At 46.8% G+C, this 17,500-nt stretch overlaps 3 protein-coding genes across 3 annotated transcripts in view; all 3 read right to left on the bottom strand.

The window, feature by feature from the left end:
* The window catches only part of ik (IK cytokine), a 13,635-nt gene extending 11,266 nt beyond the window's left edge, over positions 1-2,369 (bottom strand). The window contains exons 1-4 of the mRNA XM_030068453.1: positions 2,180-2,369; positions 1,138-1,204; positions 766-858; positions 280-339 (exon numbers count right to left, since the gene is read on the bottom strand). Coding sequence (XP_029924313.1) covers positions 280-339; positions 766-858; positions 1,138-1,204; positions 2,180-2,189 — 230 coding nt within the window. The 5' untranslated portion in view covers positions 2,190-2,369. The remainder of the gene's footprint in view (positions 1-279; positions 340-765; positions 859-1,137; positions 1,205-2,179) is intronic.
* Positions 2,370-4,034: 1,665 nt separating this feature from the next.
* ndufa2 (NADH:ubiquinone oxidoreductase subunit A2) lies at positions 4,035-7,280 on the bottom strand. The gene is made up of 3 exons (XM_030068509.1): positions 7,124-7,280; positions 5,184-5,290; positions 4,035-4,289 (listed from the first exon to the last, which is right to left on the bottom strand). The coding sequence occupies exons 1-3, from the start codon at positions 7,225-7,227 to the stop codon at positions 4,198-4,200; spliced, it is 303 nt and encodes a 100-aa protein (XP_029924369.1). The 5' UTR covers positions 7,228-7,280; the 3' UTR covers positions 4,035-4,197.
* Positions 7,281-10,802: 3,522 nt separating this feature from the next.
* The window catches only part of LOC115371031 (A disintegrin and metalloproteinase with thrombospondin motifs 2-like), a 37,564-nt gene continuing 30,866 nt past the window's right edge, over positions 10,803-17,500 (bottom strand). Inside the window, exons 22-29 of the mRNA XM_030068147.1 lie at positions 16,277-16,440; positions 15,826-15,985; positions 15,589-15,721; positions 15,304-15,511; positions 14,912-15,041; positions 14,749-14,823; positions 13,347-13,506; positions 10,803-12,959 (exon numbers count right to left, since the gene is read on the bottom strand). Coding sequence (XP_029924007.1) covers positions 12,128-12,959; positions 13,347-13,506; positions 14,749-14,823; positions 14,912-15,041; positions 15,304-15,511; positions 15,589-15,721; positions 15,826-15,985; positions 16,277-16,440 — 1,862 coding nt within the window. The 3' untranslated portion in view covers positions 10,803-12,127. The remainder of the gene's footprint in view (positions 12,960-13,346; positions 13,507-14,748; positions 14,824-14,911; positions 15,042-15,303; positions 15,512-15,588; positions 15,722-15,825; positions 15,986-16,276; positions 16,441-17,500) is intronic.

Raw genomic sequence — 17,500 nt, 5'->3', positions numbered from 1 at the left:
ACAGCGGAAAAAAAAGAAAAACGAAGGAAAATTTTCAGAAAATAAAGTGAAACTTTGACAAAAGAAAAACATTTGTAACAACAGAAGCTCAGATCAGATTCTTGATATTTAAATGCAGTAAAAAAAAGGAGGCGGAGTCTCATACTGGCCATCATGTCAATCAGAAACACTATAACGATTATTATTCCGAGTATTGGCCCCAATAATCAATCTATCCCTGCTGCACGCTCAGGGGTGTGTGCATGTGTGTGTGTGTGTGTGTGTGTTTGATCCACCCACCTCTTCTTCTTCCTCCTCCTCGCTGCAGGATCTTCATCCTCGTTGTAGTCCCTCGGCATTCTGGGGGAAAAAACGTCATCAGTGATCAGAAAGTGAGGCTTTGATAACAGCTTCATATGTCGGCAATACAGCCAATCAGCTGCCAGGAAAACAAGACCCCGCCTCCATCCTGCCACACCCAATCAGCTCGGCCGAACAGCGAAACGTTTCCTCTCATGCGTCCACTCCCAGCCTTCATTAACACACTAAAAATACTAAAGATGAAGCAATACTCAACTATATACCCATTAAATTCACATCAAGAAAATGCTTCATAGATTCTGTCAGTGACATCACTTCCTGTGGGTCATTACATCACTTCCTGTGCAGAGGGCCTTTCGTCATCTTGCCTGTCACATCACATGTTAGCATTTCTAGCATTTTCCATCAGAACCTGTAGGGGCACTAGCTGTTATCTTCTTCATCATCATCATCATCATCACTCACTCATGGTGCCTGGACTTGGAGGGCGGGGCCGACGAGGGGGCGGAGCGCGGCGTCATCAGCAGCTTCCTGAAGTCATCATTGGTCAGCTTGGACCTGCGGAGACACGGGATTGGCCGATGAGATGTCACTCACCTGAAGCTCACCTGATTCTTCATTGTTGTTTGATATGTGACCATTTGGTTTTTGTTTTATATGTTGAGTTATTTTTACTCATGTACTGAGCAAACAGGCTCCAAACACAGAATAAAGACCCCTGTGTCACTCTGGGTAACAGACAGGAGCTTGGATCTGTGAGTGCAGACACTGGGACTGCACGCACACACACACACACACACACACACACACACACACACACACAGTCAGGGTACTCACTGCAGAGCCGAGCGGTGTTCGTCCAGCTCATGGCCGTCAGGAGCCAGAGGGTTGGAGTAGCTCTCAGCTGTGAACACGAACACGAACACACACACACACACACACACACACACACACACACACAGAGAGAGAAAGTTAAGCTCATGTTGTCATTTTTCTTCTCCTGGTTCTAAATTAAAGATTTTTTTTTAAAGGTCAGTTTTTGTAAGACCCAGAAAACACATGTCTCCTGGACAGGAGCTGAGCACAGCCTTCATCTGGCGTACACACACACACACACACACACACACACACACACACACCAACAACAACAAATTCAGTGTATTCCTGATAAATTAGCTGGACTTTTTTTTTTTTTTTAAATCATACACAGCACGTCACACATGTGCTGTGCTGTGTGACGTCTGTAACCTGAGTGCGTCAGGTGAGCAGAGAGCACATCTGAACACATCCGGGCCTTTACATCGCCACAGCTGGAAATGCTATTAGAATTATCTGTACAGCTGCAAATATAAACATACAATAACAGTGTTTTAAAACAATAAATGAATTCAGCCAATATGTTCAATCTTCCAGGTCCTCGCGAACATTTCCAGGACATTTTATTCGTTTTACAATTTTCCAAGAGTTTTCCAGGACGCACCAGGAGCCTGGCTAAGCTAACGGGGCTAACGAGGCTAACAGAGCTAACGAGGCTAACAGAGCTAACGATGCTAACGAGGCTAACAGAGCTAACGATGCTAACGAGGCTAACGGAGCTAACTGCTCTCGGTGTCCGTGTGAATACGAAGGTGAACCGTGTGGAGAGGCTCCGCTGCATCAGCATGTAGGAGCCTGCTGCCGGGCTGCGACCCCGGGTCTCCGCCCGGCTCTCCGCCCGGCTCTCCGCCCGAGTCCCGGCCCGGCTCTCCGCCCGGGTCTCGGCCCGGGTCCCGCCCCGGGTCTCGGCCCGGGTCTCGGCCCGGGTCCCGGGCTCTCCCGTGAGGCTGCGGCTAAAGCTAACCCCGCTAGCGTCGCTTAGCGAGCGTCTGCTCCGACTTACTCTCAGGCATGGCGGCGAAACCCTCTCGCTGTCGTGCGGCGACAGACAGAAAGCAGAGAGCTGCAGGGACAGAGTGTGTGTCGGTAGTTTGGAGGGTTTAGCTCGGGCTGCCGTGCGAGGACGTCCGGATGTTTTGGTGCTCCTCTTCTTCTTCTTCTGGTGTTTTGGGCAAACTGAGTGCTGCTGTGCTGCTTCTTCTTCTTGGTTTCTGGCAGTGTAGACGCCACCGGGCTTATGACTGCCCCCCTCAGGACGAAGTGACCCGACACGCCTGTCTGCGTGCTGTCACGTGACCCTGAGGTTTTACTGTGTTTCTCAAGTTATTTTCATTTTCTGGAGCCCAGAGACTCTCAGTCAGCCACAGATCCACAGGCAGCAGAGCTGTTACAGTCTGCTGTTCGTCACTAGCTTTTATTTTCAGTTCAGTCTCCAGACTGGGTCCTCTGGTCCCAGTTGAGTCAGCTGTTTTATTCTAATCTGGCCGCTGTTTGTCAGATTAGCTCTTCACTTTGTGAAGGCAGAGACTCCCAGTCATGTCCACGTCCCAGTCTCAGTAACCATCACACACACACACACACACACACACACGCACACACACAGAGCAGCAGCACTGAACACACTGCACACACACTCTGACTGCACTGCAGTTCAGTCTGTAACAACACGACATCACTTCAGTTTGTTTTAGTTTGTTTCTAAAGTCTAGATTTTATTTTGATTCCTGTTGAACTGTGTTTTCCTCACACCTGGGCTGTGTCCGAAATCACCCCCCACCCCCTACCCCTCCCCCCTCCCTACTCTCTCTATAGGGAATTCAGTGTAGTGACTATACAGTGACTCAATAGCGGACCGTTTCAGACATGACTTCGCTCGTTGTTCAGCGCCGTTCCGCAATGCATGACGGGATATATTGCCAGGTTAGTGACCATCGGATGTCCACTACATTTTGCGGTGGATTGTGGGATACATCCAGTGGACTATATAGTGAACATTAATAATCACTAAACATTCGGACACCCTACAAAATGGCTATATAGCGCACTATATAGTGGTTTAAGGAGTGATTTCAGACACAGCCCTGGTTTCAGTTTTAGTGACCTATAATAACCTGTCAGTTGCCCCGTTGCTGCTGGGCAGCCGTCAACAGAGACGGGTGGAGGCGAGATGTCTCACTCGTTAGCTACATCAGCTCTGGACAAAAGGTGACATGAGCCTGGAAGCTGCTCACTGCCTCAGCTTGTCTCTGAGATGAAAACAGAAAACTGCCCAAAGCCACAGCTCAGACAGCCTGTTAGGGAATGAGGTTTTTATCAAACAGAACTCACAATACTTTTCCAGCACTGAGCAAATTCTTCCCCCAAGTTTCCAACTGCACCAAAAGCAAAGGAAGTTCCTTTTTAAAATCTTTCCTTTTTAAAGGATTTTTGGTCTGAAACCACAACTTTTACTTTGTGACTGAAGTTCACTGCAGACGTACATCAGTGGGGACTTCCTAAATTTTACAATTTCTCGTAAGTGAAAAAGACAAAAATGTAATTTTGGAGACTTAGGGAAGACAGAAGTCATGACTTTGCGATAAACATAATTACTGTTGGGATTTTTGAACACAACAGACTGATTAAAACACAATGTGATTTCTGCATATTTCAGAAGGACGAACCCAAACCTGCTGACAAGCTGCACATCACCAGCAGGTTTTTTTTTTACGCATTTCATTTCCCCTTTTCTGTTCATGCATGACTTTAACATGTTGCTGGTCTGTTGTCTAAAATGAAATGTTTCATGACTGCACCGCGTCACAGGGCGTCTGCATGGATCTGCTCCTGCAGCTCAATAAAAACCAGACTCTGTTTCCTCAGGTGGAACAAACAGGTGAGCAGCCTCAGGTGTGCTTCCTGTTCAGCTTTATTAGCTTTATTAGCAACACATTTCACAGCAGCAGCACAAGAATACAGGGGGCGGGGCTAGAGGTCACCAGGGCTGGGGTCAGAGGTCATCGGGGGCGGGGTCAGATGACGTCAGGGGCGGGACGTCGCCATCGTCTGCAGAGCCGCTGCCACCTGATCTGCTGACAGGTTCTCCAGAGAGACGCTGCGCTCCTGTCCGTAGTCTGCACGCACACACACACACACACACACGTTTTAATTAATTAAATCACAAGGAAATTATCCAAAAATTAAAAAAAAAAAACTGAAAATTTGTATGAAATTAAAACAAAATTACAAGAACAAAGAAAATTAAGAAAAACTTGAAAGCCCAGATCATGTCTGACATGTTCCCAGTGTTCCCAGTGTTCCCAGTGTTTCCATGACTGACACCGGGATGCCTGGGAACCCCGGCAATTATTCCAGCACATGTTGTTTATTGAGATTATGGCTGTTTAGGGCTGTGTGATATGAGAGAAAAGCACAACAAAAAAAACAAATGTTTGAACACTGGGAAGCACGTGCAGATCGCCGACAGGCTGCTGCCATCATCACACTGACATTTAATAGTCATATTTTATATTTTTTTATAATTATATTTTGTTTACTGCTGAATTAAACACTTATTCAAAATAAAAGGAGAAAGATAATAAAATATGATCAAGTAACTTTTATTTGTAAGTAGATAATTCTAAGTGTAATAACAAATTGGCCCAATATCCAATATGCCGATATGTTTTCATATTTATTATATTTTATATATCTATATCTATATTTATATATCTATATCTATATATAAATATATATCGACAGATAGACAGATATAGATATCAGGATATTCTGTTTGGGTCGTGTCACACAGCCCTAAACGATATGTTTGTGCTGATGCTCCATGTCCACCCAGCAGACTCTGATCCATCTGTGTTGATCTGTATTGATCTGTATTGATCTGTATTGATCTGTATTGATCTGTGTTGATCAGTATTGATCTGTGTTGATCAGTATTGATCTGTGTTGATCTGTGTTGATCAGTATTGATCTGTGTTGATCTGTGTTGATCAGTATTGATGGTGACTGACCGTATCGAGCCCACAGCCGCGCCTGCACTCCAGAACATTCTCTGATCAGGATGGGGAAGCCGGGGTTCGCCTTCTTCAACGTCACATAGTGCTGCTCCACAAAGTCCCTGCAACACACACACACACACACACACACACACACACACACACACACACACACACACATTTGAGGAACAGTGCTACAGGCTGACTGCTCGGCTGATGATGGGTTCTGTGTTGTGGCAGAAGTTCGACATGAAGCAGCTGATGGAGACACTTCAGAGCAGCACAGCGCCTCCTGCTGCCTGACGCCCTGCACCGACTGCTCCCTGCACCGACTGCTCCCTGTCTGACTGCTCCCTGTCTGACTGCTCCCTGCACTGACTGCTCCCTGCACTGACTGCTCCCTGCCTGACTGCTCCCTGCACCGACTGCTCCCTGCACCGACTGCTCCCTGCCTGACTGCTCCCTGCCTGACTGCTCCCTGCACCGACTGCTCCCTGCACCGACTGCTCCCTGCACCGACTGCTCCCTGCACCGACTGCTCCCTGCACCGACTGCTCCCTGCCTGACTGCTCCCTGCACTGACTGCTCCCTGCCTGACTGCTCCCTTCAGCTCCTCTGGACAGAGCAGACCTCGGGCCGGATTCTCCAAAGGTTCTTAAGATTAAATTTCTTCTTAAGTTCCACTTTTTTTCTTAAGTTTGGGTTTAAGAAGAATCTTAAGATATTTTCGAATTCACAAACAAAATATCTTAAGAACCCAAACAAAAGATCTTAAGAATGTTCTCAACTTTATTCTTAAGATTTTTCTTAAGAATAAATGGGATTCTTGAAAGAAATTATCTTACTATTTTTCTTAAATAGTATCGTAACTTTAAGACAGGTAAAGGTCGTCTTAAGTAACCACATGCTGTGTGAAGGTAAGCTATTTTTCAAACATCTTTGATTCATTTAGAGCCAAATTTGATTATATAACATAGATTAATGTAGTAGGCTAATACCTTAATAATTTTACATTGTATATGTTAACATAGTGATAATCGTTATCTAAACTGTAATTCAGCCTAATATCTAAGCCAGTATTTAGACACATAAAGGCACATATATTGTTTCTGAGTCTATTTGAGGACATTTTGTTTAGCCACCAGTCACCATTCATGTGTCAATTATATTTAGATTCTATTAACTAATAGGTTAGTAATATCGTCGCTGTCCAATACAAAGTATGTATCTCAGTTTTTGAGAAAACACTTTTATAACATCAAATCAAAGTTGAGACTATAATGGATATTGTTTTGTTGGATTTTAGATGGAACTGCTGTGGGCTGCAGCTCGAGGCTGTTTGTTTCCATAAAGGTAGAGAGTTGAGTCAAGTTCATAAGTGGAAAAAATCAAGAAGTTCTTAAGATAATGTGCAGTTCTTAAGAAAATAATGGGGAATAGCACTTGAGAACATTCTTATGAACTTCTCATTTTTTCCTCTTACGAAACGTCTTAAGATTATTAGTAAGAACTTTTTGGAGAATCTGGGCCCTGCACCTGGAACAGGTGACTGGTCAGCAGTGGAGCACCAGGCTCACACTTACATTATGTCACTGCCCAGGTCAGGAGCTACACATCCATCTCTCTCTCTCTCTCTCTCTCTCTCTCACACACACACACACACACACACACACACACACTGATCATCTCAAACCCTGATTCCAGTCCTCGGGCTCAGACATGTGATCCGTGTGTCGGTCTCAGTTTGTCTCTGAGGTCAAACTGGACCTTCAGATCCAGTGTTATTATTCTCCATGTGACCTTTGACCCTCAGCGGTGCTCCTGGCTGGAGGCGGTCACCCTGTTAGCTGTTAGCATTAGCATTTAGCCTGATGACAGCGGGCGGCTGACAAGCAGCTCACTGTTAGCTAGATACTATCTTTGTGTTAGCGGTCAGTGTACAGGTGTGTGCTCACCTGGTGCCCTGGCTGGCGGCGGAGCGCTGGCACAGGTGCACACGCAGCTCCCGCAGGTTCTTGCCAAGGTTAGAGCTCAGACTCCGGACCACCGCAGCCGCCATGACAGTCTGCCGTCTGCACGCCGCTGACCCCGCCCCGCGGCACGCTGCTGACCTATCACAGCCGCGGACCAGGATACCTTAACCAATCAGCGGGCAGGACGAAAGACTGACACACAGGTTGTCCAATGGCGTGGAGAATCAACTGGAGAGAGAGGAGCTGCGGAGGAAGAGGCCGCATACACGCGTCTGATGACGTCACACTGATTTGAAAACATCATCATAATGTGAGAAATTACTGTTACTAGTGCTTTGATTGTGATGATGATTAGCATTATCGTGATTATATCATCATCATGATTCTGAGTGTTGTTGCTGTTATTGGTGAATCAGAAACAGCAGCAGCCACGAGGTTTCCTCTGCTGGTTTCTTTAAAATCTGGATTCAGATCAAACTGGACACACCTTGAAAAATAAAATAGTGTGCTACAGGTGTGGCGCTACACAGCAATCATTGAAAAACCCAGTGGAGAGGAGGACGGGTGTGTGTGAGCGGCTGTGAATACACACTTTTGTATGTGTGTAAGGAGGATCTATCTTTTTGAAGTTTGAAGTGATGTTACAGCTATGGTTTGATTTCTAATAAATGGTTTTCATGTTACTATTATTATTTTGTTTTTATCTCAGTGTTATTTAAAATGGCAGTTTATTCACTCTTATTTATTCATTTTTTAACACTGATACTGTTTTATTTGTTTAATGTTTACTTTTACTGCTAGCAGCAGTTTATATTTCACCTCCAGGAGCCTGTGTGTCCGCCTGCAGGGGGCGCCGCAGAGGCTGAGCAGAGTGTCAGCTCTGTAGATGATAATCCTGCTCCTCCTGCAGGGGGCGCCGCAGAGGCTGAGCAGAGTGTCAGCTCCGCCTGCAGGGGGCGCTGCAGAGGCTGAGCAGAGTGTCGGCTCTGTAGATGATAATCCTGCTCCTCCTGCAGGGGGCGCCGCAGAGGCTGAGCAGAGTGTCAGCTCTGTAGATGATAATCCTGCTCCTCCTGCAGGGGGCGCTGCAGAGGCTGAGCAGAGTGTCGGCTCTGTAGATGATAATCCTGCTCCTCCTGTGCGTCGGTGGAAACGAGCAGCCGCTGCTTCAGAATGTCTCGCTCTATAAACCATCAGAAAACAGGGAGAAATGCCACAGCGTCACAGCTGACATTTTAAATACCTCATCTGGAACCCAGTGAAGGAACAAGGAACATGGAGAACCAGCCAACAACATGTTCATGTTGGTTTTCAACCTGCACACAGTCATCTGATTTAAAACGCTCAGAGAGGCTTTTATTCTGAAAAATTACTGAAGACAATTTAAAAAAAAAAAAAAAAAAGGTTCTTTACTGAACCAGTTGGGTCCAACGAAGAACCTTCTTAAGAATGGTTCTTTAAAGAACCTAATTTTGTTAGTTCTGTAACTAACCATTTATGGTTCCTAAATGGACCATTTTTTGATGGTTCTTTAAGGCACCTTTGGGGTTCTTGAAAGAACCATCTACCAAAATGATTCTTTAAAGAACCTATTGCTAAAAGGTTTTTTATGGAACCAAAAATAGTTTTTAATTATGTTATAGCTATAGTCTGAGTTTTAATAGCTGGTTTTCATATTGTTTTTTTTATCCTCCAGTGTTCTTAAAATTCGAATTTAGTCACTTTTAGTTATTCCTTTTATATATACATACAGTACAGGCCAAAAGTTTGGACACACCTTCTCATTTAATGCGTTTTCTTTATTTTCATGACTATTTACATTGTAGATTCTAACTGAAGGCATCAAAACTATGAATGAACATGTGGAGTTATGTACTTAACAAAAAAAGGTGAAATAACTGAACTTGTATGAACTTGTCCTCAGAAGCAGAGGTGACTCTTGGTCTTCCTTTCCCGGGTCGGTCCTCATGTGTGCCAGTTTCGTTGTAGCGCTTGATGGTTTTTGCGACTCCACTTGGGGACACATTTAAAGTTTTTGCAATTTTCCGGACTGACTGACCTTCATTTCTTAAAGTAATGATGGCCACTCGTTTTTCTTTAGTTAGCTGATTGGTTCTTGCCATAATATGAATTTTAACAGTTGTCCAATAGGGCTGTCGGCTGTGTAGTAACCTGACTTCTGCACAACACAACTGATGGTCCCAACCCCATTGATAAAGCAAGAAATTCCATTAATTAACCTTGATAAGGCACACCTGTGAAGTGAAAACCATTTCAGGTGACTACCTCTTGAAGCTCATCGAGAGAATGCCAAGAGTGTGCAAAACAGTAATCAGAGCAAAGGGTGGCTATTTTGAAGAAACTAGAATATAAAACATGTTTTCAGTTATTTCACCTTTTTTTGTTAAGTACATAACTCCACATGTGTTCATTCATAGTTTTGATTCCTTCAGTGAGAATCTACAATGTAAATAGTCATGAAAATAAAGAAAACGCATTGAATGAGAAGGTGTGTCCAAACTTTTGGCCTGTACTGTACACACACACACACACACACATATATATATATATATATAAATATATATATATATATATATATGTGTGTGTGTGTGTGTGTGTGTGTGTGTGTGTGTGTGTATTTTTTTTCATTTTACCCTTTTAATGTTTAGCCATCACTCCACATCACTTTGAATAAGCGCCCGCCCGCCCTTAAGAGACAGTCACTTTCATTCATCTGCAAATTTATTAAATTATCAAAACCTACATACATTTATACTGGGAACATAAACAACAAACCGATGAAGAAAAACCAGTTTGGGTCGACGTGGTGATGTCAGCGCTGGGGGAGAGCGAGTTAGCGAGCTGAAGCCTCATGCATGAAGAAACAGGACTGTCCAGTCCAACAACACCAGAGACATAAGAACACGATAAAATACAAATCCAAAGGAACACAGAGCGCCAGTCAAACCAAACCAAATCCTGTGCAGGAAGGCAGCTGATTGGCTCTGAGGTTCTCTAACTCAGACTAGATTGGCTGCTAGAGCTGTCAATCATCCTCAGCAGAGTCAGAGCAGGTAAGGACTGCAGGTTGCCCACGGAGATGCCAGCTGTGCGTCCACAGCCAGGTGTGTCTCCACAGCCGGGTGTGCTCTGGTCTGCAGGGTCGACCCGAGCCGTCAGTCGGTCCGGCTCAGAGCGTCTCACGATCACCACGCCTGCATGCTGCTCTTTATCAATACAATTTCAGTAAGCAGGAATTTCACTCATTTTGTGTTTCTTTGTAGTTAAAATCCAACAATAAAAAACATCACTTCTGGGTTTAGCCATGCCCACTTTCCCCCCCTGAATTCTAATGATTTTGCCCCAAAACAAACACAAATACAAAGAGCGGTGCCTCTGCACAGCTCGAGTGGACACCTGTGGATGTTATAATAATCTATAATCTGAGCGAGGGGAGCATGCACATGTTGAACAGAAGAGGCCCGAGTATGGACCCCTGAGGAACTCCACATTAGAGTGTGGATACCCGACTGAGTAAGGCCTGGTTCAGCTACCTTCCAAGCCAAAATTTGACAACAAAGAGAGAAAAAAGGTGAGCCGAGCCACTTGGTTCACGTTTATATAATTCGGGGTTGAAACGTTTCCACAGAGCACAGCTTAGTTTCAGGATTGATGAGAGATTCTGAAATCGCTCACTGCAGGTTTAACGAGAGACATTCTGAGTTAAACACATCATTTTTTGCCAGACTTGATGATGAAAGTAGCTAACGAGTGAGACGTCTCACTTATGTCACATCTCTGTTGTCCGCTGTACGTGCTCAGTGCAGATTAGAGTCCACACGAATGTGATAAAAATCTGAAATCTGTTCCTCCATTTGTCTCACTTACAAAAAAAAAAATAATCTGTGAAACTGAACTGTTTGGAAAAGACTTCATGTGAAAACTGTGGTTTTGGCATTGCAGTGCAGCGGCAAAAACAAGAGCGGCTCACCACCCTGCGTGCTGAGGCTCCACCCTCCGCCCGGCACCAGAGCTCAGCTGCTGAGCAACTCTAGTTGTGTTTCTAAACTGGTATCGAGTGGTGATTATTTTAAAAAGGAGTTTGGCCGAGGTTAGGCTCAGGTTGTGGTTAGACTCTAGACCCTTCCACTCTGAAAGGGTTAAGGTGAGGGTCAGACCTGGTTTGGGCCTAGTGTTAGACTAATTTAGGATCTAGGTTTGGTTCAGGTTAGTGCCAGGTTGTGGTTAGGGGGTAATATATGATTGTAATCTTATTTTGAAATGGTTAAGATTAGGCTTTGGATTGGTTTAGGTCTAGTTCAGAACAAAATGGTGGCTTATGCAAAACATAAATTGACGGAATTAACAGTGAAAATCAAACAAAGGTGGTTTTTCTAATCACTTTTGCATTTATATATATTTTTTTATTTTTAAGGTCATGCAAGCTAGCTTTAGCCACTGGCTTGTTCTGGGTCTTTTGTTTTGGGCTGTCCTTGTTTTATATATGAAGTTCAGAGCAAGCACCATTTGATCAGTAGAGTCACTGCGAAATCTCAGAGTGTTTCCAACATCCATCCACAGAGGTCAGCTGGGCTGATCAAATCCTAAATAAGGTTCCATGCCCAGCTCATTTTTACTGCGGTATTTGCTGTTTTGTGATCAGTGGGCGAGTCCCAGTGTTGGAAGCTTTTGGAAGCTGTGTGTGTGTGTTTTTTAAATTTTTGTTATTCAGGCATCGTAGAGCAGCTTTTCCTTTTCCATTAATTTTGTAGAACAGTTTAGCAGTGGGCGGAGTCTCTGGGCCTCTGGAAATGTCTCAAGTGAAGTGAAGTCAGGTAAAGGTTAGGCTTAGGTATGTAGTGGTTATGGTTGGAGTTAGGATAAGTCTCCAGGAAATGAATGTAAGTCAATGCAATGTCCCTCAAAGTGACCTAAGTAAATGTGTGTGTGTGTGTGTGTGTGTGTGTGTGTGTATGTGTCCGTGGTTCACAGGCCGGTGTGTTTCCGGACAGTCCGGCGAGCTTTGGGCAGCGGATCTTTGGTCCTTCCGGGTCTCTGGAGAAGCTCCTGCCGGCGCTTCTCATTCAGCAGCTCCTGGATGCGTTTGTTTTGCGTTCGCTCGCGGAACGGTGGCATCCGGGGCACAAAGTAGTTCTGGTGGCCGGTCCGGGAGAATTCCCCGTCCAGTCCCACAATCCGATACGGAACCTCGTCCACGGAGTTGTTCTCCTTCTTCTCCTCTCTGGAAAATGGGAAAGAGGAGGAGAAGGGCGCTGCGGGGGTCGGTGTGGCTCCTCCCGGGTCAGTTTTGGGTTTGCGTCTCCGCCCTCCTGTCGTCCCCTTTGGGCTTGGCAGCGGTGTAGCAGACGGTCCCTCTGTGATGAGGTCATCAGCATCAGCCCATGTGGTCGTCGCAAGAGTGGTGGGGAACTCCGGCACGCCAGAAGTCCTGAATGGCGATGACACTGCGTTTTGACCATCAGTGGTTACCATAGCAACAGTGACAACGGGCATCGTGGGAGCGGTAGTTCTCCTCCTGAACAAATACGGCGGAGCGGTTCTCCTCGGGCGTCTCGTGGTTGTTGTGGCAGCAGTGCTGGTAGTCGTTATGGTGGTGGGAATAACAGGCGTCTCCGCGGGTGTCCACGGTTCCCCAGAGGACGAGTACTCCTCGTAATCGTCGTAGTCCACGTAGATGAAGTCGGTGGGGCTGCTGCCGGTGGACGGCGGCGTCGCATCGTCGTCAACGGACCGGGAGGGAGGAGCGGAGGTGCTGCCGGTGGACCCGGCATCCGGCTCCGAGGTGAAGCTCCAGGATCTGGGAGGAGAAAACCAGGACAGATGAGTCACTTTACAGTGTGGTTCTATGTTCTATGCATGTGGTGGTGGTGGTGATGATGATGATGATGATGATGATGGTGATGGTGATGGTGATGATGATGATGATGATGGTGGTAATGGTGATGGTGATGATGATGATGATGATGATGATGGTGGTGATGATGTGATGATGGTGATGGTGATTATGGTGATGGTGGTGATGTTGATGGTGATGATGGTGATGATGGTGGTGATGGTGATGGTGATGATGATGATGATGATGGTGGTGATGGTGATGGTGATGATGATGATGATGATGATGATGGTGGTGATGGTGATGGTGATGGTGATGGTGGTGATGGTGATGACGGTGATGATGAGTGACCTGCTGGTCTCAGGTGTCACGAGGCTCGTGGTGCTGGAGTTGCTGGAGTTTCCTTCTCTGCACGACTTGCAGCACATCTGCTGGAAGCTGGGGATGGAGCAGTACCGTCTCAGCATCTCCATCCGACAAAACACTGACTGGTCGCCGCGGCAACGCTGCCCTGAAGACAGGAAGCACCTGTCAGTCATCACTGTCAGCCGGATTATCACAATAAAATGAAATGGAACACATAGGAACAACACAGAACAGAACAGAACAGAACAGAACAAACACAATAAAACTCAGCATTGTAGAATACAGTAGAATAGAATAGAATAGAACCAAAGAGTTGAATGCAAAAGAAGTTAATGCAGACATTTGAATCGAGAAGACAAACCATATGAAGAAGAAGAAGAAGAGGAAGGAGAAGCAGTGGTAGGGCTCTCAGTCATTTCCTCTCTTCATAAAAAACAGAGTCCACCGTCCAGAATCCCATCGACGTGTCGATGTGAATTTGTGCGGCTGCAGGGTTGCCGGTACGAGTCTTTTCTTTGTGTAGTTGTGGTTTGCCGAGAGCCACAAGGCACCGCTAACAGACAGAAAGGCCTCTGAGCGAAAACAACCGGCAAAACATCCTGTTTCCCATCAGCGACGCAGCACAGAGCCTCAGTGATGGTTTGATGAAGGTCATTCATGTGCGATGATGTTAAACTGGACGTCGCTGTAGAAAATGACCTCTAGAATCACAGCCTCATCAAACTTTACAGACACAAACTGAAGAGCGAGGCCGTTCAGAGGAGCTTTGCTTCTGCACCGGCAGAACCTGAACTCCAGCAGGTCCAGAGAGCGTGTTTTCAGAGCGATGGGCGTTCTGGTATAACGGGCCATGGCACCATGCCGTGCTAACAAGCTAACAGCTACTGTTACTATAGTTTGTTGAAGCTGGCACATGCTAACACAGGCTATCTGCTGCAGGTGAAGAGCCAATCAAACTGAGGCGGGACAAATAAAACCTGAGCTGTGTTGTGATTGGTTCGCTCCCCTCTGACATGTGACAGTGACTCTCTCTTTAATGCCCAGATAAACAGGTGAGCCTCCCTCTGCAGAGACTCTCACAGTGTCGACAAAAAAGTCAGCGTTTTAGTCGCCGGCAGTCACTGAAGCCAAGACAGAAGAATGTGATTGGTGGCGTTTTATATCGTCCCTGACATGGCGTTAGCACGGCGAGGCTAACAACAGGCTAGCCACGCAAGCTAACACCCTGGAACAGAGCGAAGCAAAGGAGTGAGGAGAACCGGAGAGAGGAAAGAAAAGAGGACTCAGAACGAAGGGATCAGGAGAACCAAAGAGGAAGAGATGAGGAGCAGAAAGGAGGAGGACGAAGAGCAGGAGGAGGAGCTGGAGGGGAGGCGCCAGGTTTTACTGGAGGAGGTCTTGGGAGCAGGAAACTCCGGACTGGAGCGGGACAGCCACTGGATGATGGAGTTCTTGTGATCGCCTGCAGGGGGGAGGACAGCACAACGTCAAACATCCCGCCCCTCCTCAGCAGGTAATACATATCTGGAATGTGACTGGTCGATGTGTACCGCTGCAGGGCGGGGCTTGGCAGGTGCGGGTTGTGATTGGTCGAGGCTCGCTGCAGGATCCAGACAAGCCATCGGGATTTGAACACGCAACCTGGCGCTCCTGAGTCCCGTTACCACAGGTTACTGAGCACTGCACACACACACACACACACACACACACATTACTCCACATGAATAACTGATGGTAAGAGCTGAATATTATTTTTCTGAGTATTAAACTGGCTGTAATTCCTAAAAGGTTAATGCCATGTTTTTGTTCAGCCGCTTAAATTAAAGCTGAAAGTCTGCACTCCATTTCAAATCCACTGTGGTGGTGAACAAAGGCCTAACTGTATACTGATGGCGAAAAACATTCACACACACACACACACACACACACACACACACCATACCGGTGCCCAGGGCCCACTGCGCCAGGCAGCAGGACACGGGAAGCGGTTGCAGGTTCGTTTCCCCTCTGGTCGGTCGTCGTTGCAGAGTTTGCTGTGGACAGAGCGTTGCTGCCCCCTACTGGACGCCTGCTGGCAGCTCACCCAGCGACGCTGGTATCCCGTCTGCCCACAGGAGGCGCTGCAGTCCTCCCAGTCCCCTGTCACCCAGCTGCAACAGGAGATTATTTTATTATTTCCTTACCATCATACCAACTGGGTTAGGTGTGTGTGTGTGTGTGTGTGTACCGGGGCTGGCTGCAGCTCTCTCTGTTGCAGTCTCGGCTGATCGCTCTTGGTTTGCTGATGTTGGAGCAGAAAGTTCTGTGGACCATTTTCCCATCAGCCTTTCTCCTACAGCCAAACCGTGTGTACTGTTTCCCTGGCAACCAGACAACACGGTTAATTATCACACACTCCCTGGTAACAGACAGGCAACCAGCTGTCTGTTTCCCTGGTAACCGAACAAGCGGCTGTCTGTCTCACCTCCTCCACAGGGTCTGGAGCAGTGCGACCACTTCTTCAGCGCCCACTCGTACACGACGGCGTCCTCCTGGACCAGGTTGGACTCTATGGAAGATCTCAGCTCCTCCTGCAGGACGTACTTGTAGGACAGCGTCACCTTGGAGTCGCCGTGGGAACGGATCTGATGGACAGAGGGCAATGTGCTGGGTTAGGCATTCAGTCACTGGTTGGACATTTTAATGTCCAGCCACTGGAGCAGGATGATGATGTCACTGTTCAAGACGCTCTGTTTGACAGGAAGTAGAGATCACGTGAGGTCACTTCATGGGGACTTTAATATGTTTCTAAGTGATATTGATCGCACTGTAAACAGTGACCTCACACCACCACTAGGGGCCTCCATCCTACAAAACTGCCTTCAACTGTATCAGAAACAAACCAGCCTGCAGCCTGCCTCCTGACGCTGACTCACCATGACAAGAACTCCATACTTAAGCGGTCCGGTGGTCTGGACGGACTCCCGGTCGTCATTGTTAGTGTACTCCCAGGCCACGCCCTTTTCAATCACTACACGGGATTCTGGGAACTCATCTTCATCGTTGAGGAAGAGGTGACCGGTGACCTGGTTCTTCACCGCTGGACAGGAAACATCAACAAGGTTTTTTATGGTGTAGAAAACAGCCGTCCAACCATTTTCCATTTTTCATACCAACTTCTTGTTGGTCAGGGTCTCGGGACGGTGGAGCGAGGGGCGGAGGGCGACACGTCCACATCCCCACACCGACAAGACAGAGAACTAGCACCAAACCTGTTGGTGTGCATCACCCGGACCACGCCCTGTCTCTGATCGCTCTTCAGTCTTAAGCAATTTCAGCAGCTCAACATTCAGCTCCTTTGTTCTGGCCCAGTCTCAGTACCCTGATACCCCAACACCCTGATACCCTGATACCCTGATACCCCGATACCCCGACACCCTGATACCCCAATACCCTGATAACCTGATACTGACACCCTGATACCCCAATACCCCAATACCCTGATACCCCAATACCCTGATACCCCAATACCCTGATACCCCAATACCCCAATACCCTGATACCCCAATACCCTGATACCCCAATACCCTGATACCCCAACACCCCAATACCCCGATACCCCGACACCCTGATACCCCAATACCCTGATAACCTGATACTGACACCCTGATACCCCGATACTCCAATATCCTGATACCCTGACACCCTGATATCCCAATACCCTGATAACTTGATACTGATGCCCTGATACCCTGACACCCAATACTGATACCCCAAACCCTGATACCCCGACACCCTGATAACCTGATACTGATACCCTGATACTCTGATACTCCAATACCTTGATAACCTGATGCCCCAATAACCTGATACCCCGATACCCTGATAACCTGATACTGATACCCTGATATCCTGATAACCTGATACCCAATCAACCAATCATACTTTATTTGTCCCCAGGGGGGAAATTACCCCGATATCTTGATAACCCAATACTGATACCCTGATATCCTGGTACCCTGATACTCTGATACCCCGATACCTTGACAACCTGATGCCCCGATAACCTGATACTCTGATACCATGATACCCTGATACCCTGATAACCTGATACCCAGCTTCCTGTTGAGCGTGTGAGTCTGAGTTTCAGCTAGTTAGCA

Source organism: Myripristis murdjan, chromosome 14 (assembly GCF_902150065.1).
Source record: "Myripristis murdjan chromosome 14, fMyrMur1.1, whole genome shotgun sequence".
NCBI classification, from domain to species: domain Eukaryota; kingdom Metazoa; phylum Chordata; class Actinopteri; order Holocentriformes; family Holocentridae; genus Myripristis; species Myripristis murdjan.
Note: the sequence above shows the minus strand (reverse complement) of the source record. Positions and strands in the feature narration are given on the sequence as shown.